Here is a 22,259-nt window from a genome sequence, read left to right on the forward strand (position 1 = left end):
CCGTCCTTCTGACACGGCTCTCGCATGACTTTAGGCCTGGCTTGACTCATAGAAAAGGCACCAAGCCAACACTGATGATTGACTTTTGAGCCCGCCTCCTGCCCGCTACCTACCGGATTGACATCCGAAGGTGCGTGGGCGGGCTGGCCACGACACACCCGGGCCGGTGCGCCGGTTACACATCACCCCCTTCTCCTGCACCCTACACCGGTTCACATCACACAGCGCACGGGAAACCGCCCACCGCCCACCGTCCACCGGGGTGCGCTTAAGAGCTCCTCCGCACACCGCACTATCGTGAGATGAACTTGGGAGTTGAATCATCCATTTCGAGACTATTATGGCGCCATCAAACACGGGGCGGGCGTGAGCTGCCCTTCCAAGCGACGTGGCACTGCTGCTCCGGGGAAACATGCCGAGCAGGGAATTACTTTCCGTTTCGACTGCCTATCACGCGGGGGACAGTTTAGATCGCCCTTTTCAGGCGCCCTTTCTCTATGTATCATCGATTATTTTCCGCCCAAAAAGCCCTCTAAGTACTTATTAAAAAAATACGAAAGTGTAGAGAAATGACTTGGGTAAATTTTTTTTTGAACATTTTGGTATTATTTAATGACTTTTTCTTAGGATATGGTAGAGGTATGTTGATTGATGGTGCTTCTTCGTGAGCGGCGGTCTAAACTGTCCCCCGCATGCCTATGTAGTAATACTATGCGTGCGAGTGAGCAAGTTTAGGAAACTCAGAGCAGCGAATTCACACCCGGCAAGCCGCAACTCAACTCTATAGACCGTAAACTCACGATACTCACAAGTGCTACCGCCCCGGTACTCCATGTCCCGAACAGACCCTTCATTAAATCACTCTAAAGCTCAGATCAACCGCTCGCCAAGGATATTCGCCGTTCGTCGGCGCGGCGTTCTAGACTCTCTGAAATTCAGATTCCCGTCCCAAAATTTCTCCAACTTACCACCCCAACAGGCCCAACTAGTAGTTTTCGTCAAGTAATTGTTGGCTAAGATTAACTCAATAGCCTCAAGCTCGGGACATCCCCGTCCCAAAAAACCTTGCATTCGAGTGAGTCTTGCAGCACCCGCAGCGGGTAAACCCAATGCGAAAACAAAACTAGCGACAGAAAACGTGGGATGAGCCGCAAGGAAGTAGTGTACACATCGGACAAGTACCTGCCAATAGCCTATAATTATCAAGGGTCGTGACTCGAAGGGGATTTCACATGTTACCATCCCACGCGTCGTGGGTCGCATAGTCTGTGGTTTCGTTGGTGAGGGGCAAATTCTGTTTGAAGTTGTCTCTATATCCACTGAGTAGAAATACAGCGGCACATTTTGCCGCTGAAGCGCGCTCAAAGCATCTGGTCTAAGTAACTAAGTCATTCGCAAAGTCAGTTCCAACAAGTCACGTTGAAAGATGAAAGGGAGTTGCAAAGGAGTTTTGTAGTGATTTGTGTATTAAATTCTTGCTTCAATTGTATGTTTCGTCTTTGAGCTAGCTACTGAGAAGCCAAAATGACGGGAACCTTGGCATCATCGATGATGTGCCTCTTCCATCAGCTCTGTTCTCAAAGTCCCCGTAAAACGCCTCGCAATGCAGAACACTTTCTCATGGTCATTTCACTCAATGCCATGCATCTCTTCAAAAGTCAATAGTAAATCCAATTGAGTTGTGACAATGTTTTTCCCGCCAAAAAAAGTTATAGTCCTATAAGAAAACAAGCGCCCGGTTCGTAAACCAGGGGGTATAATGCGGTTGAAAAAAAGCAAATCCTAAATGCAAAAACTTTTTGTTTTCCCTTTCATCCCGTCTCTTGAATTATGGTAAGTGTTTTTTTTTGTGTTGATTAATCTTCATGACTCTCATCCTCTAGTGGTGGTGTCATGATGTGGTAGAACCGCCGGTAACGGATCCCTCCCGGCTATGCGCTAGGCCGTTGTGTGCTTGGCCATCGAGGTGCTCAAGGCTCATGTAGTCGACGGGAGCCGCTTCGTCGGGGTACGCGGGCGGCGAGGGGGGAACGTCCTGGTAGACGGGCGGCGCCTCATTATCCCAGCTGACGCCGAGACCGGGGCACTCGGTGAGCATCACGTGGTAGTGCATCCTCAAGATGCGTCCGGTGCCCGTCTGCGTCGCGAGGTGGGGCTTGCCGACGGGCGCCCACTCCTTGGAGACAACCATCTCGATCATGAGTGCGTGGGAGACCTCGGTGCCGTCGCTCGACTTCATGTCGCAGGCGTATCGCGGGCCGTGGCTGTGCTTGCTGGCGACGACGCCGTAGTCGAACTCGAACTCGACGTGGCCGTCGGTGCTGGTGTAGTCTGACTTCCAGCCGTCGTGCATGTACTTCTCGCCGAGGACGCGGGTCTCGGTGCGGGCCACGCCCTTTTGCTGAGGCTGCGTGGTGTTGTTGGTGTTGCCGGGGACCGGGGCGTGCTTCTCGCAGGCTGGGGCCACGGTCTTGATGGTCTCCTCGAGCTTCCACGTAACCTTCTTGAGCTTCCAGAACTCGACCGTCTTGTTGGTGGCGTTTGCGCTGGTGAGGCCGTCGAGGCGGAAGGAGACGTTGTGGGTGCCGGCCGGGTGGATCACCTGGTTGTAGTGGGCGCTGGCCTTGATGTTGGTGGGGGGGAAGACGCGGACCGAGTGGTGCGGGAACTCGGGCTGGGGGAGGGAGCGCTTGACGTCGAAGTTCTGCTCAAACTTGATTGGCGTCTGGGAGCCGGGCGTGCCCTTGACGAGGGTGGCCTCAGCCTTGAACTCGTAGGCGATGGAGGTGATGGGCGTGTCCATGGACGCGGGGAGGTGGCCCTCGAGGAGGATGGAGAAGGGGAACTGGTGAACGCCCTTCTTAAGCGTGGTGGGGTGCGTGAGGAACGTCCAGCGCTTCAGCTCGGTGTACTGGTTGGTGCACTCGCCGCAGTGGTTGGTGAAGGGGCGCTTCTGTTGGACGTGGATGTTGAGTTTGGCGCCAAAGGCCTCGACCTGCAGCTGCTCGTCCTTGACCTCGAGCTGCATCTGGCCCGAGACGAGGGCGCCGGAGGAGGACTCGGCATCACCAAAGAAGACGATGGGCGGGCTCTCGATCTTCAAGTTGAGGCCTGCGTGGGAGTTGTCGTGCGAGTCCTTGTTAGAGCGGCCAAAAGGCAGAGAGAGGCGGTGGTGGTGGTGCTTCTTCTCCTTGAGGTGGTCTGCGGGATCTGCTGCGAACATGTTGTGGTAAGGGATGTGCTCGCCGTCATCGGAGGAGTAGGAAGAGTGGCGGTCGAGAGGTACTCTGCGCAACAAGCCTTCGTCCTGGACGTTGTTGTGACGGGGTTGGTGATGTTGTTGGTGTTGCTTGGTCTTAGTCTTGAGGTTTGCAATGGCAGAAACACTGAAGTTCTCAGTGGAATTCCGCAGGAAGTTTGCTACGCGGTGGGGCATGATTGGATGCGTTGTGTGGTGCGTTCCCCGGATTTCGAGGGCTTGCTGGATCTTGGAATGTTCGGTTGCGGCCCTCAAGTCTTCTTTTGTAAATCTTGGCTGGCTAAGATGGGCCAACAAGATGGACAGGGGTTAAAGGGTGTGAGGGGGGGCGGGTGAACCGCAAAATAAGGGAGGTGGTGTGACGTTTTTAGACGTAGGGTCGTCCAAGATCCAAGAGGATAATGGGTTCCGTCAGAATTTTTTTTTTGGAAACCAAAAAGGACAAAAAGAGTCGATTCGCCGGATCCCGAAGGATAGGCGAGGTTGATACGGGCGCGCGCAGGATCTTTTGGGCGGGCGTGTGGTGGTAAGGGTGTAAGGCGCGAGGCCGAGGGCGAGCGGCGGTGTGTGTGTAAGTGCGCGTTGATGAGCTGATGGGCGGAATACGGCAGGTCTGCTGATGTTCCCTGACTGACTGATGAGTGATGTGTGGTATGGGTCTGATGGGCAGTCTAGACGATGATGTGTCCGGGGGCCCTTTTCTCTTTGTACTTGGACAGAGACTTGGAAAATGAGAGAAGAGAGGGAGTGTGGAGCGCGATGACTTTTTTTCTCTTGCTATTCTCGAATCTTTGCAAGAAAGGTCCAGGTGATGTGGGTGGTAGGAGCACAAGGTCTGATTCTCGTTCTGTCCTTTGCCCGTTTTGGTTTTTCTTTCTTTATGGCGTCGAATAGCCAAGAACGAAACAAGTTTGGGCTGGGTTGCGGTGGTGGTGGACGGGATCTACTTCCGCTGTGCGCGCTGAGAGGAAGAAAGATGGGATAAAAGCGACCAAAGCGATGGATGGTAGTATGGTGCGGGGTGTGGGAGAGCTGATGATGTCGTCCCTTTTCGTTTGCTCGTTCGCAACAGGCGTGGAAGAGGCGAAGTTGGCTTTAAGAGAAAGCCAAGTGTTTTGGGATCTCGGGTTGATTGAAGTCGAGATCGTAGAGTGGAGGGGTATGGGAAATGAACAAACGGAGACCTTTTGCGACTGCGATGACTCCTTCTCTTGTGAATTTCCCCTTTTGAATTTTCCCGTTCCTTCGTGTAAGTCGTTTGTTGACCGGGGTGGTAGGTAGGGCGCAGGAAAAGTGTGCTAATGTGGGATGGATGCAGCTGCAGCGTTGCGCTTAACGGCGGGCTTTTCGGGTGAGATGAGATGCAGAGTGCGGAGGAGGCAAAAGTGGCCGGGGTTCTCCAGAAAGATTGCAGGAATTCTTTTCGGCTTCTCGAACGAAAGGTATCGTGAGGTTATCGTCAAGTTGGAGATGTCAACGAGAGAAGACCAGGAGAAAAGTAGGCCACGGTGGTAGTAGACTCTTGTAATAGCAGCCTCTTATTACGCAAGACGTGAAGCAGGACCGTCGCGTTATTATGTCTTGCCAGCTCGTGATGGTCAAGCTTTTCATAGGGTAATTATGTGTCATGAGTTGGAAGGGTACCTGGCGACACATGCTCCGCTCCAGCGTTTTGACACGGCCCAGCCAGCGCGGCATCGTGTACATCAGCTATTCATCAGACACCCACATGGGAACTGTGACTGATCGAGACGCAGTACTGTTACTGGAAGTGGACGTGGATCCAGCAGAGAGGTGTGTGTGAATCAACCAAGGATGGGAAGAAAGAAAAAAAAGTGTGAAAAAAAGAGCCTGGACCATCTCCACCAGATGGGTCCATTGCGCGAAGTACCTGCTCCAGTTTGTTCCAAGCGCAGCTGTACATTGCGCCAACTGACACTTCTCAAACATGACCAACGCCAACCAGTGACTGAGCCCACCAGCTCCCTTCGACTGGCTGAGAAGGACGGATGCTGGCCCGAGCTGGTTCATTGTTGCAACATTTGCAAGGCATGGCGTAGCCTGCCATGGCATGGGTCGAGTTCCTTGGTGGCCGCCTGACCATGCGCCTGGCTCCAAAGTCGCAACCTCTGTTCTGAGCCATGACACTGAGAAATAGTCCTGGCGGGCCCACGTGTAGGTACGTAGGGCATCCGTAACTTGTATTCTATTCCTAGGAAGTTAGGAACCAACCTCACGTTTGAGGGCCGTCCACCGCAAGAGACGGCGCTGTTTGGGAGGAGATGCCGCCGCCTGATCGCGGTCCTGTAGCGCGGCGATCAGGTAAACTCGGTACGTATATCTCATCCCGGAGCACCATCGCCGGAACCTGGGAAGAGAGCCACCAAAGAGCCAAGACAACCTGGACAAGAGACAGGCGGTAGGTACTTGTAACTACGGTATTGTACAGTCTGTACCTGACCGCTACGGGGAACAACCAGCCTCAGCTTTCATTCTCCCTCTCGCCGCCATCACGATTTGCGAACCCTTGAGGTCGTGCTCGGTAGTCCACAATGGCGCAAGGCCAGGGGCACGGCGTCGTACTGGATGATGCAACGGAGGGGAAACCAATTCTTGCTGCGTCCACAAGCCAGACACGTGTAGCAGCAGTAGCAGCAAGAGGAAACAAACGCAATGGAGACAAAGGGGTGCGCAGTTACAGCTAGTTACAGGCTTACAAGTTACAGCACACCAGCTAACATGTGGATGGCATCATGCTGCTGCGACCGTCCGCAACAGAGCCGGTTACGGCCCATGGAGCCGCCAACCATCCAGGTGTTTCCAGCGCATCGCAGTAATAACGCAAGACGGGAGGATGATGCCAGCATCTCCCAGATTGATGCCAGAGAGCAGATCGGGCGGCACCTTAAACTTAGCACTGACCGAACTAGGTTGTAGCCGCCGCCAGCATAGTCCTGGGAAATGACACCATTGGCCAAGAGCATGAGAAAACCAGCAGAACCAAACCGCATCCTCTTCCCTCAGATGCAGTCGCACGATGCCATGTGGTACGATTTTCTATTGTTGCCCAGGAATCGCGCTGCGGGGTCCCTCCAACCTCTCAACCTGTACCAAGAACCGGAGCTCTCCACGAGGTGTGTTCGTGCCAGATGACATTGCAGGTGACTTGGTCGATAAGGCCATCACAATGCACCTGTCGGCAGAAGCAAGCTGCAAACCTGATGTTCTCCGGTTTCCTCTGGGGAAGGTGTCCACGGCCCACGGGGCATCTGCCCCGGGTGCCCAGCCGGTGACATATCGTGAGATGCAGAAACGGGCCACAACGGCAACGGACCAGACATGACGATTGAACGGGCAACGATTTGAGTACATCGGCGTTCTGGCTCATCTTGCCATCGCAAGTGATGGCATCAGTCATTAGCGCCATCTGCTCGTTCTCAAACTGACACGCATGCCTAGTGGCTTCGGGGCGTGGAACACGTATTCAACGCCGGTGTAAGTCGAGTTCGGCAAGTGGCAAGCAGCCTAGCAGTCTGCAGTAAACACACACGTAAGCAGCTCATACCGAGGCGCAACCCGCGAAAAGGAATAGAGCAGACAACGAGGCTTCTCGTCACATCTCGTAAACCAGTCAACGGCATCACCGTAACCCACACATCACCGCCACAGCATCGTAGTTGAAACCTCGTGTTGCAACTCTACTCCGAGACAAGATAGATCTAAGATCCCTATTCGATCGTACCACCGGATCTGCAGTCCGGACCAAGCCGCAATAGAAAAGGGTCGACACTGTCAACCCGACCGTCCGACCGGCCGATCGGGGTACGTCTCTCAGCCTCTCCTATTGCTCGCGGTCAACACTTTTGAGGCTCTGGACTATTAGGTCTGCTTGACCGACGGAGCGCACCGTCACCGTCTTTCTGTCTGTGCCGATACTCAGCAGTGAGCCGCGCGATTCCCCACCATCACCAACATCAACCATTCTCAAAAGTGCTCTTCCGTCCCCGTAACGGATGGCCATCCCGGGCTCTACTGTATCTCAGCTTGGTCTATTCCTAAATCGAGGGAAAGTGGTGCGGTCCGGTGCGGTGCGGGAAGAAGTCCATCCATTCGCCTGCCCGCAAAGGTTGTCATTTAGCCGCGTTGACCTGCCAAGCCATCGTCTTTTCCATAATGGAGCCGCCATCTTGAAGTTTTTTCTTTCAAAGTCTGCTCGATTGCGTGCGAGTGAAATTCCTGGCTAGGAAAACGTGCTTCTAGACTTGGCCTAGGATCGTGAATGGAAACGAACCGCAAGCCAAAATTCCCACTTTAGGGAAACAAAAACGGAGAAAACGGGGACCGGAAGCAGGGGGGCCAAATATCCACTTCCAAGGCCACCGGGCCACTCATGAAGTTTCTCTTACGTATAACTAACCGGAGTCACCTGCCCATCCCATTTTCGACGGCTTTTTTTCTTCATTCTTCTTTTACCCAGGCGCATATTCTTTTCGAAAATTTTCGTCTCTTTCGGTAAACTCCAATAGCACGTCTCCAATAAGCCAGGAGCCAAGAACCCCTCCTACAGGCGGTTACAGCGTACCCAGTGAGGCTAGTATCCGTATACGTGCCTTTCGTAGCCCCCCCTGACGCCGCTTGGGCGCTCACTTCTCTGTCCCTTTTCAGACAAGGAAAACGTAGCTCCAAGGGGGGTGTAGGGTTGGAGTACCCCATGGCTTCATGCCGGTGGCCGCTGGCATTCACATTTGATTCCATCGTGGGATCTCCAAAAGGGAACGAAGCCGCAGCAAGCAGCCAGCTGAAAATTTCTTTCCAACCCCGTGGGCAGAAAGAATCCATTCATCATCCATTAGCCACCTCGGCGGGCGCAGGCATTGATCTCCACTGATTTCCCACACATGTCACTGCCACAGCTGCAGACTGGATGGAGCTTCGAGCTGGAGAATTTGCTCCATCTTCCAACATGCCCATGGGAAAAGTTCTCGATGGACAAACGCCGCACGCCCACGACGCCCTGGGCAGCAGGAGACCAAAGTCGGATGACCTAAGCTCAGAGAAAAGAGATGGAACACTTCCATCGCGATCCAGAGCGGTCGTTCGGACCCACGATCTTGGCCACCTTTTCCAACTTGGGCAAAGGACCACAGTTCCTGCAGCCCTGCTACGAGTGTGGATACTCGTCGTAAATGTACATTTGTAGCCCAGCATATTTTTTCTTGTGAACCGGTACATCGTGCCAGGAGGTCGCTAACATGATGTCAACAACGAACTCACGAACATTGTTCCTGAGTTTCTATGGAGTTTTCTCACTCATAGCCTTGGTTTTTATGTGGTGTCTTCTCCATGAGCATGTTTCGAGATCGCCCAGCTCCACTGTTTAATGTTTTCCATATTGTACACCTCCTCTACGACAGTAATTAACCGCTCACACGCCAACAGTCGTCATCTAACGCAGAGGTGTCATCCAGGGGAAGAATGTTTCCGTGGAGAGTCATCACCGATTCACCGCTAGCCGGCGGTCCTCATCGGCGACCGTCGCCTCCAATGCCCAAAAACCGAGCAAGACATTCCCACCCCTCCCTAGCTTAGCCCCCGTGGCCCCTTGCGCTTCAGGGTCCTTCTCGGTGATCCGGGAACCATCCCGAACCCCTCCAACCACCCCCACCTCGTCACGCTCGCCGACTTGGCTCGAGGGGAGTCATACTGTCATACTCTTGGCCGGCATTCTGTTGCGCTTGCCGGTCACATCGTGACATTTACCCAATTTCGCTTCATTTGCTGTCCTTTCCTGATTCATGAAAGATTGTGCAAACTTTGCCGCAACAGAAAACCTTTTGCCCATCCCCCCGATACCGGCGCCGCGCCCGCACGCTCACGGCTCCCTCAGCGGCAGCGCGGACGGCACTGGGACGGACGCGGTCAGGCCGATCTCACGGACCGTTTTAGAAGCCTACCAGAACAGCCAAAGCCACATGCATCCCCAAGGGTAAAAAGCTCCTCGCAGGCTCACAGGATCCTTGGAGAGTCATTCGTCCCATGATTTCTACAAGTAGGGACGGCAACAGCCAACGGCAACGGTGAAAGACAGGGCAGCCATGCTTCTCGAAACATGCGGCAAGCGCAAGTCTGAACTTGTCAGTTGGGATTTCTAGAAAATCTTAAATGAGCTGACTTGAGCGTCACCCAAGCCCGTCGTCAAACACGCCAACGGGCGGGCGCGGCAAGTCAAAATCTACAGCAAGGTTCATACCTGTGCCCATATACACACGTGTTGCTTCAATGTTCATTGCTCCTTTGGACGTGCAACCCTCGAGACAGGGCAAAATCCGAGCTCGAGTTCTCAAGCCAAGAGTTCGTCGTTTTGCTCTCAGATCATTCTTTGTCTTCGCATTTTGTAGATAGATACTGAATCGGGACATTGGGCCTGGACGCTCAGTCCATCCCAAATCGCAAGGAGAAAACGAGGCCACGGCTAACCAGCCATTCGTCAACTCTAAGCAATCATCAGACAACAACATCTCGTGTTTGCCCCTACTCACGTCACTGAGCCCCGGGCAGAGGAAACAGAAACAAGCGGTCACGAACACAAGCATCAGGCTCGAAGCAAAGAGATAATCGATTGATATCAACACGTTACGAGGCTGATAACGCTTGGCCTCTTTCATCTTCCCCGGCATGGCACCGGGTGCAGCAAGATCCAAGTGAAACCCCGCGCGGACGGGACCAAGACCCCTTTAACCACTCAACCTCGAGATCCTTATCGCGAGCAAACTATTTCATGTTTCCCCAGGTTCTCCTTTTCCAACACAACCTTTCCACCCCCGCATTCTACTAAAACTGAGGCGGGAGATCGCTAGACGGCCAGCCTCAACTACATGCATCTATTTTGTCCACACCATCGAGCATCGCAGGTTCATGGCTTTCATTGGTGTAGTGGTGGCAGTTGTGCCGCAAGATCAATATGGCATGAACTCGCGCCCTTTCGATGATTGTATCTCCGCGGGATGAGACGTCGCGTCACATGAGCGCTGTTCACGTGGACATTTCTTTGGGACGGTCGACTACACCAAATACACTTTAATCCAGAGAGGTGAGGGGTAATAAAGGAGACATCGTCATAATCACGCTTCATGCCAAGGGCTGATCGCAGGCATCGTCGACAAGTGTAAGTTGCGAATAGGACGAAACCCCCTCATTGAAAAAGGACAAAATCGACAATCCCTTTGGTGGCCCGTTCCCCGCGGATCGATCAGGTCCCAGTTCCCAGCACAGCTCTGAGCTCCTACTGCCCCGCCACGGCGTCGCCCGGCGGCTGAAGCTCTCGGTGCTCTAGCCATGACTTCAACCTCTCTCTCACTGCTCCAGTCCCCTTCTCCCTCGGAGATGTCCCAGACAGAGCCAACCACGAGAAACGCAGCACAACCTCGTTTGCCGAAAATGTTGTCATCCCTAGCGATGACGCCTCATTTTCTTGGCTGTCTTCAAATGGATTTATTCAGCTTCGCTGTCTAATCTCCAGACCCAGTCTGGCCCGCCTTGGCCGCCCAATCTCAATCATCCTCACCAACGTCCCAAAAGTCTCCAAAGAGCCTCCTCCACCCGCCGCCGCTCCGCATCGTGCTTTCTCCATCCCGCCCCATTCTCGCTTACCAGCAAAAAGCTTTTGGAGAGTCTAGAACATTTTGCATGCCTGCCGCACTCACACCTGTCTAGCTTGACGGGCCATAAGAATCTCTTACATAATGGCGTCGGAATGCACAGACAAAGATGGAAAAGGCGTGAGAGTAAGTACCAGTCGTCCCAGTGAAACAATTTTTTCTTTTCCTTCCTTTGTGATCCAGTATGCTTACCTTACTAGCTTAGCCGCGGTGGTGAACGAGGGAAGAGCCGCTGCCGCCGCTAGCTATCACAAAGAACATGGGTAATGTCCACTAGCTAGCGGAGAGCTACATGGAGCGCAAAGCTGCATGTCTATGGAGAACGGCGAACAGCGGAAGATGGGGTATCGGAGGATGCCCATTCTTGATGGGAATCCTGTGCTCTATGCCGAGGTATTCGTATGCTCGATGAGAAATGGTAAAATGGCAAATCTGGAATTCCGAATTTCGAAGTTTCCACCGAGTCAAGTGTTCTCCTCCTTGGCCTTGGCTCTCGTTAATTGAAACGAAACAATTGACGATGAACTCGTTATTCGGTGCTTGGACCGCACATGGCCTTTCGCAAAAGTGGCAAAAGTCTTGGTCTTCGAGTCCATAGCGAACGGGACTGATATGTCTCTGTGTGTTGAGACGCAACTCCCAACGAGGAAAGCGGTTCCGCCGTGAATGTAGCGTTCTCGTCGTCTCAACTTTGCCTCAGCAAAAGCCCTACCTACTTGACTACCGTCCGTGTGACGTGTTGCGGATCCATCTGATCATCACTTCTTGTCTTTTGGTGAGGCCAGGAACCGCAAGGCTGTCTTCTGCACGCTCCAGCTCGGACGTTTCTAGGCGTTTGGGGAAGGGAAGTCTTTGCTCCTGCGCCTGGAAGCTAAGTTAGCCAAGATATTGAACTCTGATAACGGTCTTGAGGAGGCGTGATTGGTTGTTTTGCAGGATCATGTCCCGTGAGTCTTCCGGAAGCTTTCGACATCTCTTCCCGTGACCGGCCTCGAGACCCATAAAACACGGGATGATCGGGTGGCGAAACTCGAGACATCGGAGACGGAGCCGGCAACCGAATATATAGCGAAGACCCGCTTCGGAGAAATCTTCCGCCTCTCAGAGAATCCATCACTCGGATGTCACCCCGTGCGGCCTCGTGGCCTTATCGGAGGCGCAATCGCACATCTTCATATCCGTCCACCAGCCCTTCTCGGGCCGAAAATGCTTTCCGAGTCCGCCGGCTCGATCGTTCTGGGCCCAACGGCAATAGGGACTGCATTCCGACGGAGAAATCCCAAGAATGCGGTTCAATGATCCATTGTCGTGCAGATAAATTCCAGTCGCATCGGCCAATCTCACATCGCGCGGAGCGATAATCACGCAAAAGTAGCTTAAGTAAGGTGGCCGACGAACTGCCCGTCGTCGCTCGTATCCGTGTCTGCGGTCCTGGTGATCTCAATTATTCGGTATCCCGCAAGGCTTCCGACAAGTCAGGGTCCCTCCACAGATAAATTGAGTCGGGGGATTTTCCAACGCCAGCGGCACCTCGGCAGTAGGCGAGGGCATTCCAAAAAAAGGGACACGGGGAGAAAACCCTGGCGGGGCGCTGTCTCAGGGTTGGTTCTATTATTAACAAACTTCCAATGGTCTGTCTTGCTTTTCCCTGGTCAGTGCGTCCCTCTGGTCGGCGGTCACGCATGGGATCTGAGTGGAAGCTCGAGCACCACAAGGCTCATTAGGCGAAATGAAAGGTGCGTCGGTTGGCTCTTCCCGTCGGCCATATCGCCGGGATAACTCGTTACAATTCATGCGGTGAGTTGTCTGAAGCATGTCACAAGACGTGGTTGTTAGTAGGCGGTCGCTGAGTCGCTGCCGCTGCCTCGGTGAGGGGGGGACGGCAGAGGGGAAAGGGAGATTAAGATTGTGCCGCGGTTCCGGGTTGAGAAGTAGGTAGCAGAGGAAAACGTCTGGTGTAAAGAAAAATGTCAATTGACGTCGCTGTCGTCATGAACTTTAATAGAGAGCTGTTGATTGCCCGGGTGCTCAGTCATCAATGTTATGCCGAGTCTTCTACACTATGGCGGGATGAACGCCCTCGCAGAGTTCACGCTGCCAAACCCATCAAATTCGAGGGCCGTCGCGCGCGCAACGCAACAGTCTTGTCTGCCACAGTGTCACCCGACCTCGAAAGAAGGGGATGACATGCCAATTTCTCACCGGACACAGCGAACAGGGAGTTTGGAATGTGAAACACGAGACAAGCATTTCCCCGCAAGACCAATTCTTTGGCAGCCACTCTAATCCCGAGGCTCCCACTCTATCAATTGGCGATGCCCACGATAGCCCACGAAAGACTCCAAAAGCCCCTCTCGAACCCTTCTTTGGCAGTGTCATCAGTAATGCGTTTGGGTCATGCAGTTTGTAGGGAGGCAAAGCCAGAGTCGAGGCGACTGACTGCGGCAGTATTGTCGCCCGTGTTGGCTGTCCATTGGCCGTATTCGGTTGACTCGGATCGTGTTTGTTAGGACCGTTTTAAGGGGAGGCCTTTTTAGGGGGGGGTTCAATGAGCCAATCACGACGGCCAATTTCGGCACTCTCGGCCTCATTGAAAACGAAGCTGAGTGAGACACAGCCACATTCTTCCCCCAGTTTGGAACCATGTCTTTCCTCGCAAATGCAGAATATGCAGAATGCGCAGCCGCTAAATCAACTGATGGATCGAATGCGTTCCTGATGGGGGATGGTATGGAAGGAATGGTTGAAAATAGAGACATTTGACGCAGGCACGTTGTTGTCGAATGAGGGAGGAGGGGTTACGGGTTCCTTCCTGTTCCTGCGCCTGCTCCTGTCGTACCTGCGTCGGGCGTACGTGCGGTGGTGCCTGCCTCTTTTCCCCCTGGACCCTGAGACGGCCGGCCGCCCCTCCCCTGAATAGGTAGGCAGGTTGCCTCACCTTTCTTCCCTCCACTTTCCCCGTGTTTTCAAGGTGTCGGGTCCCTTCCCAAATTCCATCAGTTCCTTCCATTCCTTCCAGGTTGCTTTCCCGTCCCTGCCCGCCTCAATCTCGCGCTCTTTCCCTCCTCGCCGCCCCCTTCCTGTTTTCCCTCTCCAACAAACGCAAACCTTCCGGTTATTCACTCTTTTGTTCCATCCTTCCTTCCTGCATCTCCTCTTGGCATCGACCACTTTTTTTGTGTCTCTATTCACAAACTGTTTTCTCTCTTCACTACAGTCACTCCTTGCATAAAAAACCGTTGGCAACTAGAGAAAGCGATAACAGGGGCTCCGAATCCGGTTTCACACAAGCGACACAGGGGCGAATCCACTCATTACAGACGAGCCAGCCGCAACCCGCTCGCCGCAACCCGCTCGCCGCAACCGAACGATAAGAATTCGAGGACGAGCATTGCGATAGTCGCGACAAGACGCAGACAGCTCAAGTCAGGGAATTAAATACGAAAGGGAGAAGTCTACCGTACTTGACGCGACGTGACGAACTCTGCGATTCTATCGGAAATCGAGGGAAATCCATCGTGGATACAAACGATAATCCAACCCACTAACGAACCGTTACATCATATCCACAATAATCCGATCCCTCCTCTGTCGCATCATGAGTTCTTCAACAACCGCCTCGAGCCTCCTGGCACCCGTCGCCCGCGCCGTGCACTACCTCGCTGCGCGCGATGACTGCGCGGATGGCGACAACAGCTCTCGCTGCGAAAAGCCCTTCCAGTCCTCCAAAATTATCGGCATCACCATCGGCGTTACTGCGTAGGTCTATCCGAACAGTCCCGCATTCTGCCCTACCTGGATTCCCTACGAGTCTTGTTTGCATTCGCATCTCGCCCATTTGCCCCATGGCCTACCTTGGCATTCATCGTTCAGCCAAAACTAACATGAATGCTTTTCCAGTGCTGTGCTCATCTGCGGTACCCTTGGTGTCTTGACTGTGTTGCACATGAGAAGACAAAAGCAAGAGCGCAAGGAGGACGACATCGACCTCGAGATCGACGGCGATGTCTACGATCACTCGACCATGGGCAAGCCCCCGCGTGCCTGGCAGCCGCATGGCCAAAATAACCAACCCGGAAACGACAACCCCTTCGAAGCCGAGCGCCAGCCTCACCAGCGAGCCGAGAACCCTTTCGAGCCAGAGCGCCGGTAGTCATCCCAGGTCGTCCCGTGATAGGGACCCCTTCGGATTCAAATACCGCACTTTAGCTGCACTTTTACATGAATGAAAGAATTCGTCAACAATTATTATGGGTTTCGGCATATGTCGGATTGGAAACTTTCTTCTGCTCGTCGGGTGAGGGGATTGTACATAAGTCCCCCGAGGACCTGATTTTCGTCAGCCACATTTGCGAGCATGGCACTGCATCTTCGATACTGTTATTTTTCTTCGCTGAAAGGGTCGGATACGTCACGAAGTCATGGTTTCCGATGTTTCACGTCACTCGGACCCGCAGCCTGCACTTCGGGGAACGCGGCAAACGACTGGAAGGGTCGAATGAGCAGAGGGCATAGCCTCGGCACAAGTGGTCAAGGTTCAACTATACTGCTTGACAGCCTTGGAGGAGAGAGCTGGTTGTGGGGAGGTAACTTGCATACAGGGCTTGGTGAGGCTCCAGCCCACCAACCCATGGGAGGATTCTTGTCTTTCGAGAGATGGTCACCAGGCATCCGTAATGCTGGCTAGCCCAGCATAATACAAACATGTTAAGCCAACCTTCTCGACATGTTGAATGGGAAGCTCATGATCGCGGGGGACTTAATCAGTCTTGTCATTGTCCCAGAGTTCCGCCCTACATCACGTCGGTCTCAGCCAGCAGTACTGGAATCGCTAAGGTTATGGTCTGCGGGCGGAGGTATCGTTGCATGGGAGCTTCCGATGCGAAGTTCGTAGCGTTTGCCCAGTTTTCGGCCAGGGGGCTTGTCGTTGCTTGTGATCTGCGAACCATCCGAAGTTTTGCCAAACTTTGGCATATGCACGACTGAACTGGGCCATCTGATGTCGGCTCCGCCCGGTCTGTGATGTCAATCATGCTGAACTTCCAGATCGGGCATACTCATGGTCTGTCGAGAGAGAGGTCCGTTCGCAGGGCGTCAGTTTGGTACCCATCATGGATTGATTGAGGTGCTTGAACATTGCTTCGCTGACGCGTGTTTTGGATAACATGGCTCCTAGATGAATATCACATTCCGCTCCTTGGAGGATGGAGATGGGCTAATGCTATCATCTTCACTTTTAGTGATCCGTAGCGGCTTTCAGTACCTCACTCACGCCGTTGCACGCCTCTAATATGAACTTTCCATTCTTGCTATGAGTGACTTTTCTTCTGGTTTTAGGACAGACGAAGAAGTATTCGTTTACGTATACCATCCTCAATTCTGCATACTCTTGCCCACGGAGGGGTAAACCACTAGGCAAATCTTGACTCCTCGTATTCTCAAGCGACGGCCGCATGATGGGCCGGAGCGCTACATGATGTGGACGGCTTGATTTGGACATGTACAACGCTGTGCAGGCACTCATCGGACCGGTCTGACGCGGGACGACATGATCCTGCTACGCCGATGCGGGATGAAGTCGGGGTAGCAGTACCGGGCCGTGAAGCCCAGCAACACAGATATCAACCGATTTGCACACTGCATACCACTACAGCTCGACAGATGCAGGCCACGCCCAACGGGAAACGTTCCTATGCGAACCCCGCCTTGCTGTGACATTTTCCGGGCGGCTCGTCCCGTTGCGATCGACGCAGCCCACTATGATCGTCACACTTGTTGCCTACCGGATTGAGCTTCATAGGATCTATGGACTGCATATCACAAGATCTGGGTTTTCAAGCCATTTAGACATTCACCGAGCTCTGCTCTCGATCATTGACACCCTCTCACTCTCTCCGCCATAGCATCACAGTGGCATCAGGGTGCATCCGACAGCTGTCGGCGGGAATGTACACTAGTTTCGGAGTACTACTTACCTGAGTGGTAACTAGATATTGTGAGACTGCGCGAAATTGTCCAGAGCGAACTTAGAGTCCTAAATTAACATAAAAGCTCTCTTCTTCTGGCCCTTCAACTGACTTTCCCGTTGTCTCCAACTCAAGCTTTGTCCTCTCAGCGCTATCATATCCTTTCATCATCGATTTTCAACTTAATCATCCAACACAATGGCCTCCTACTTTCCCGAAGGCGAATGCTTCTTCGTCAGGTCGTCCCTGAAATACGGTAACAACTGGTCTGCAGACAATGCGGAGCAGTTCTACAGCCACGTCCTCATAGAATACCAGGTATGGCCCTCCTTCTCATGCCTCAACTTTAAGCATCAGGTAGTTCACCCATTCCATCCAGTGGAACGGCTGGGTCGGCAGCGGAAACGTCGCGCCGACACACCCGCGATCTCGAATCGAGGGCGGGTATGCCAACCTCTACAACACCCGCTTCGTACAATGGGACAGATTCTTTGTCGGCGAGAGCAAGACCACGGATCCCGGTAGCATGCTCGCCATCACCAGCCACCCAAACAGTCTGAACTGGAACGAGATGCGTGACCGCGACAAGGGTGGACCGAGAAAGTACATCCTGCGTCCCGTCAGGATTCGCAACAAAGACACGCAGTGGCTATGGATCGAGTAAGTGTTGCCCGCTCAGCCGGCTATGCGCGAGGTGCTGACCGTGACAACCCCTAGTGCCACGATTCCGATCCGGGCAATCTACTTCCCCGTCTGCCAGCAGACCGACGAAGCTTACAAGCAGTATTGCACTTACGTCGTCATCGACTTCAAGGCCCGCGACACGATCAACTGCTTCAACACCGCAGGAGAGCCAAGGACCTACCCGTCTACCCGTGAGGCAGGTCTCGGCCTTGATCGGGGCCTGACATGGCTCTTCAAGGTCCCGGACCTGGTAACCTACCTGACTATCCCTCACAAGGTGCGCAATCCCGAGTACGGCGTGTATAATGCAAAGACCAAGACCGATGCGCTGTTCCTCGTTGCGTACGCGGGGCTCAACTGGAGGTCCAACGATAATTTGGCTGCGGAAGGCTTCCATCGCGAGATTGATCTGGCCAACATCATCAGCGCGACGTTTGGGGTTGAAGTTGGCTGGCGTCCGTACAAGTACTCTTCTTTCATCCTAGACCTGGTCACGCACGTGGTTCAGCTCGGACTCGGCTTTATTCCTGGGGCTGGACCCCTTTTGTCGGTGGCCTTTGGGATTGGGCTGCAACTCCTCAACGACCCTGACACGTTCAAGGCGGACAATGTCCTAGACATTGGCGCCGCGGTGCTGTCTACTTTGATTGCATCGGCCGGGAAGTCGAAGAAGTACGTTGCTCCGGGATTCCTTCCGAGTACGGCTGCGCCCTCTTCTTCGATGAGGATGGCGAGGATGCGGATGGCCCCCATGGCTTCGACTTCGGCTTCGGAGGCTGATGATATGATGGCTGATGGGGTGGAGAATATCGGTGAGGGTGATGTCGCTGAGAAGAAAAGGGCTGGAGAGGAGGAGAATGCGCGGATCACGGCGAGTGTTCAGGCTCAGCGGCAGGTTCTTGAGTTGAAGCTGGATGAAGCGTTCCGCAGAGCAGGATATTGAGACCCGTATAGTCATCAATGCAGGTGGTGTTCTACGGAACTTCCTTCCAGGTATATGATCAAAGAAGCCTGGTTGGAAATTAGGGAAAAGGGTCGAGTGACACGCTCAGTCTGATGGGATGAGTAATATGAGCTACATGTGAGTCGCAATTGACCATATGGCCAGTTTTGGAGACTAGATTGAATTATTCCGATGTTCTGAGGCCAAAGAATTCGCAACATGGGAGGACAGAGAAAAGGCCAAACTAAGAATTGACTAGCTGCATGAAACTTATCAGGAACAGTCTTCAGGACGGACGGCTTTGTCAAAGGGCTTGATATTTCTTGAAAACCCCAAGGTGTAGAGCTCGCCAGTGGGACCGACCCATGCAACAACAAAGTCGCCAGCGGCCACTTGATATCGCCTTTCATTGTCATCCCAGCGAGGACGTTTCAAATTCGATGAAGGGTCGATATCAGCCGGCAGTAACACGATATTGGCGCCATTCCAATTGATCCATTTACCACCCACATCCAATCCGTAGCCTTGCCAACGTGAATTTTGCGGTACAATAGACGCGTTTTCAAGTTGCCCATCCCCTGAGGTCAGATTGACTACTCGGGCTGTAACGGGACGCTTGCCGATGGAAATATCCCCGAAAGGTGTCCTCAAGTGTACATCGTCGGGAGAGAAGGATAGGCTGGTGAGGCTATATCCCATATCAATGATTTGTGTACACAGCCCTGAAATGATCGACCAGATCCGTACAGTTTGAGCTTTGTCCGCCAATGCCAGCAGATCTGGCTTTGCCGAAAACTCAATGGCAGTGATGCGACTTTCGAGACTGTAGAGGGCTTTTTGGGAGCGTTTTCTAGTTGACCAAAGGGTTATTGTCGGAACGGCAAGGCTGATAAGGAGCAATGGGCAGGTATCATGGGCTGGCTGGCGCCTGCCCTGGGTCCTGCTCGTAACACTTGCGCGCGACGTACGAGGGGCAGGGGACCTAACGACGGGAGCTAGCCTTGACGAGCTTCTTATTCTTACTGTACTTCTTCTTAGGAGTCTGATATGATCAGTAAGAGCACCAGCAGAGCACCGACAGAGCATATACCTCGGGACGTGAATAGGGCGTCTTCTTAGGCGGATCACCGCCGCCGTTCGGGGGCTACGCGCCCGAGCCGCCAATGATAGTACCCCCGGAGATAATAGCGACGTTACTAGTTTACTAAGGATGTATATTATGGAACTAGAGTAGAGAAGATTTAGAAAACTTATTAATAAATAGGGATAATGTAACGAGGGAATAACGAATGTGCTAATAAAACTAATTAATAATTTATAAATCAAGTAATTATAACTAGATGAGAAGAGGAAAAAGAATTAAAAGACCTATATAATAATAATAGAGTTAATATTAGTGAAGAAAAGTAGGGGTACTGACTATTTAACGGCCGGAGGAGGTAGCGACGGCCTAGAGGTCGCCGATGTAGGGCCGGGTAATAATTATTATTTTATGTACGGGACTTATACCTGGATAAATGGTCGGTATCTCTACGAACGTATCGATACCGCCATAATAAAGGGTAATATTACCGTAGGGAGATAACGTAGTACGTTTATTACTACTAAGCTTCGAGGACGAAGCCTAGTTAGAAGGGGCGCCCTGTTAGAGCCCTCCTGGATGGGGGCTAGTTAGAGGTAGTAAAGAGTCTAAGCAATAAAGGAGTAGCTTAGATATATATATAGCGCAGTGAGTATACGTCGAGGGAGGAGCAGATTTCAGTAATTCATCATTCTACCCCTAACTGTAGTTGGCCTCTGAGAGCTTCCACCCTGCGTCAACACCCCAACTTGACACTACCTTAGGTGCAAAATATTCCTAAGCACCTTCCGACTACTTGAGAAGTGATGTGGGAAGACGCTTGACTGAGCAATCTCATTCATACCATTTTCGACTTACAATGAAAGACTTGACAGCGCATGCCTTTCATGGACTTGGATGAAGGGATGGAAGACAATTGGCGAGTGCATAATTGCGCAGTGAACAAGGCAGATTCGTCCCTTGGACCCCTATTTAAGGTTTCATCTTTTTTTAAGGTCATCACAGGCACGTGGCGGGTCTGATCGGGCGCTTTGGCGAATCGCAAGCGTCAATTAAGCGAGATGAGATGAGCATCTTGTACCAGGAATCCCGGGGGAAGGATCGGATGGGATGCACTGAGTCTCGGGGTGCACGCGCCCAACGTTCGCGATCCGAATTCCCCATCTTCTCTCTTTTCTTTGCAACCCACACACCACCACTATCACACACCAGCCGGCGCAAGCTGCAGATCATCGATGACCTCACTCCTTTGAGTCGCATATCGGCCGCATTTGCGGCTGGCCACGATCATTATTGCTACCTTACTCTATACCAAAGTCACTCATTAGTTTGGCGAGGGGCATCCTATTGGGACCCCTCCCTTCCCACTCTCTCTAACAATGCGCAGCGCCACTCTTTCATCGCTGTCGCAATTACTTCTTCTGCTGATCGCATCTTCGCCGAAATGTGTCGCCGCCGACGGCACCGTCTGGGCGACGCCCCACGATAGCTACTCCTCCTCAGTCGGCGTCCTCGGCTGCAAAATCAATACCGACCGTGTCGCCTACTGGCCTGGCTCCGTAGACTGCAACAACCTATGCATATCCCTCACCTACGACGACGGCACCTCCGAACGCAAGCGCACCGTGAAGCTCCTCCGAATCGACCAGTCCCAGGGCGCCTACGACGTCAGCTACGATGCTTGGAACTACCTATACACGGGCAAGTCCGCGAAGAAGGCGCCCGTCGCGGGTGGGCCGCTGGCCATGACATACAAGGAGCTGCCGGCGGACGACTGCAAGGAACTCCTCAAGACCAAGAACAAGAAGCTGCCCCTCAGCGCGTCCAACAGCATGAACTTCCTCGCCAGCTGCCTCGACCAGCCGAACAGCTGGGTGGCCAAGAATTTTGGGTTGTACAACGCACTCGACTCGGTGTGTGCTTGGGGATACGACGAGGAGTGCGAGCTGGATTGGCCTGCGGCGAATCAGCCTACGTGCAAGCACTCGCTCGGCATGCCGGTCGAACTCAAGAATGCCCCAGTGTACAATGTGCAGTATCCTACGGGGGAGGTCGTAGTCGCGTCGACGGGCGAGAAGGTGTCGAGTCCCGGGGATAGTACCAGCCTGGCGGCGCCTTCGCCGACGCAGAATGGGGCCCCGAGCCGCGGGATGTTGACATTGTTGATGGCTGGTTCTCTAGTATGGACGTGCCTCATGATAGGTTCATGCCAACGTTGATGAAAAAGGGGCAGGAAATGCTGTTGATATATACCACACGAGATACCATGTAATGCCCCCCACGTCTTACGACAATAATGTCAAATACCACCAACATATTCTACCTCATCTCATCCCCGCATGCCACTCAGGTCAGCCGGCTCCAGAGGGAACGCCCGCGGGACCACCCGCATTGTTCAAGATTGAACGTTTAGCATCGTCCGAGACAGCTGTCTCTTGGGAAATGAACAACATTTCTTCTGTTGCTGTGGACCATGAGCCATGTCTCAACCCATGGACCCTGAGGAGGTATTTGCTTGCCTAGTTCATTAAATGATCGACCGTCAGACCCGATTGAGGAGCGGGCTGAACCTTGATAACCTGCATAGATCACTATCGAAGCAACATTGGCGTCATCACCATGGCCATATATCAAGGTATGACGTATTTGTGCATGGCCCAAAAGCCTC

The 22,259-nt window shown here is 53.1% G+C and overlaps 4 protein-coding genes across 4 annotated transcripts; 3 read left to right on the forward strand and 1 right to left on the reverse strand.

Moving 5' to 3' along the window:
* Positions 1 to 1,577: 1,577 nt before the first annotated feature.
* On the reverse strand, positions 1,578 to 3,847 carry BDP81DRAFT_51046 (LMBR1 domain-containing protein). The gene has a single exon (XM_060595745.1). The coding sequence runs from the start codon at positions 3,434 to 3,436 to the stop codon at positions 1,892 to 1,894; it is 1,545 nt and encodes a 514-aa protein (XP_060443276.1). The 5' UTR covers positions 3,437 to 3,847; the 3' UTR covers positions 1,578 to 1,891.
* A 10,374-nt stretch (positions 3,848 to 14,221) lies between these two features.
* On the forward strand, positions 14,222 to 15,172 carry BDP81DRAFT_51111 (uncharacterized protein). The gene is made up of 2 exons (XM_060595760.1): positions 14,222 to 14,676; positions 14,818 to 15,172. Exons 1-2 carry the CDS (start codon positions 14,516 to 14,518, stop codon positions 15,068 to 15,070), a joined length of 414 nt encoding a protein of 137 aa, XP_060443277.1. The 5' UTR covers positions 14,222 to 14,515; the 3' UTR covers positions 15,071 to 15,172.
* A 1,909-nt stretch (positions 15,173 to 17,081) lies between these two features.
* BDP81DRAFT_472960 (uncharacterized protein) lies at positions 17,082 to 18,510 on the forward strand (the record flags this gene model as incomplete). Its single annotated transcript, XM_060594636.1, has 3 exons — positions 17,082 to 17,201; positions 17,263 to 17,543; positions 17,601 to 18,510. 3 exons carry the CDS (start codon positions 17,082 to 17,084, stop codon positions 18,508 to 18,510), a joined length of 1,311 nt encoding a protein of 436 aa, XP_060443278.1.
* A 2,460-nt stretch (positions 18,511 to 20,970) lies between these two features.
* On the forward strand, positions 20,971 to 21,810 carry BDP81DRAFT_323507 (uncharacterized protein; the record flags this gene model as incomplete). The annotated part of the gene is made up of 1 exon (XM_060584804.1): positions 20,971 to 21,810. The coding sequence occupies one exon, from the start codon at positions 20,971 to 20,973 to the stop codon at positions 21,808 to 21,810; it is 840 nt and encodes a 279-aa protein (XP_060443279.1).
* Between the last annotated feature and the right edge of the window lie 449 nt (positions 21,811 to 22,259).

Source organism: Colletotrichum phormii, assembly GCF_030913505.1.
Source record: "Colletotrichum phormii strain CBS 102054 chromosome Unknown BDP81scaffold_14, whole genome shotgun sequence".
Taxonomy (NCBI): domain Eukaryota; kingdom Fungi; phylum Ascomycota; class Sordariomycetes; order Glomerellales; family Glomerellaceae; genus Colletotrichum; species Colletotrichum phormii.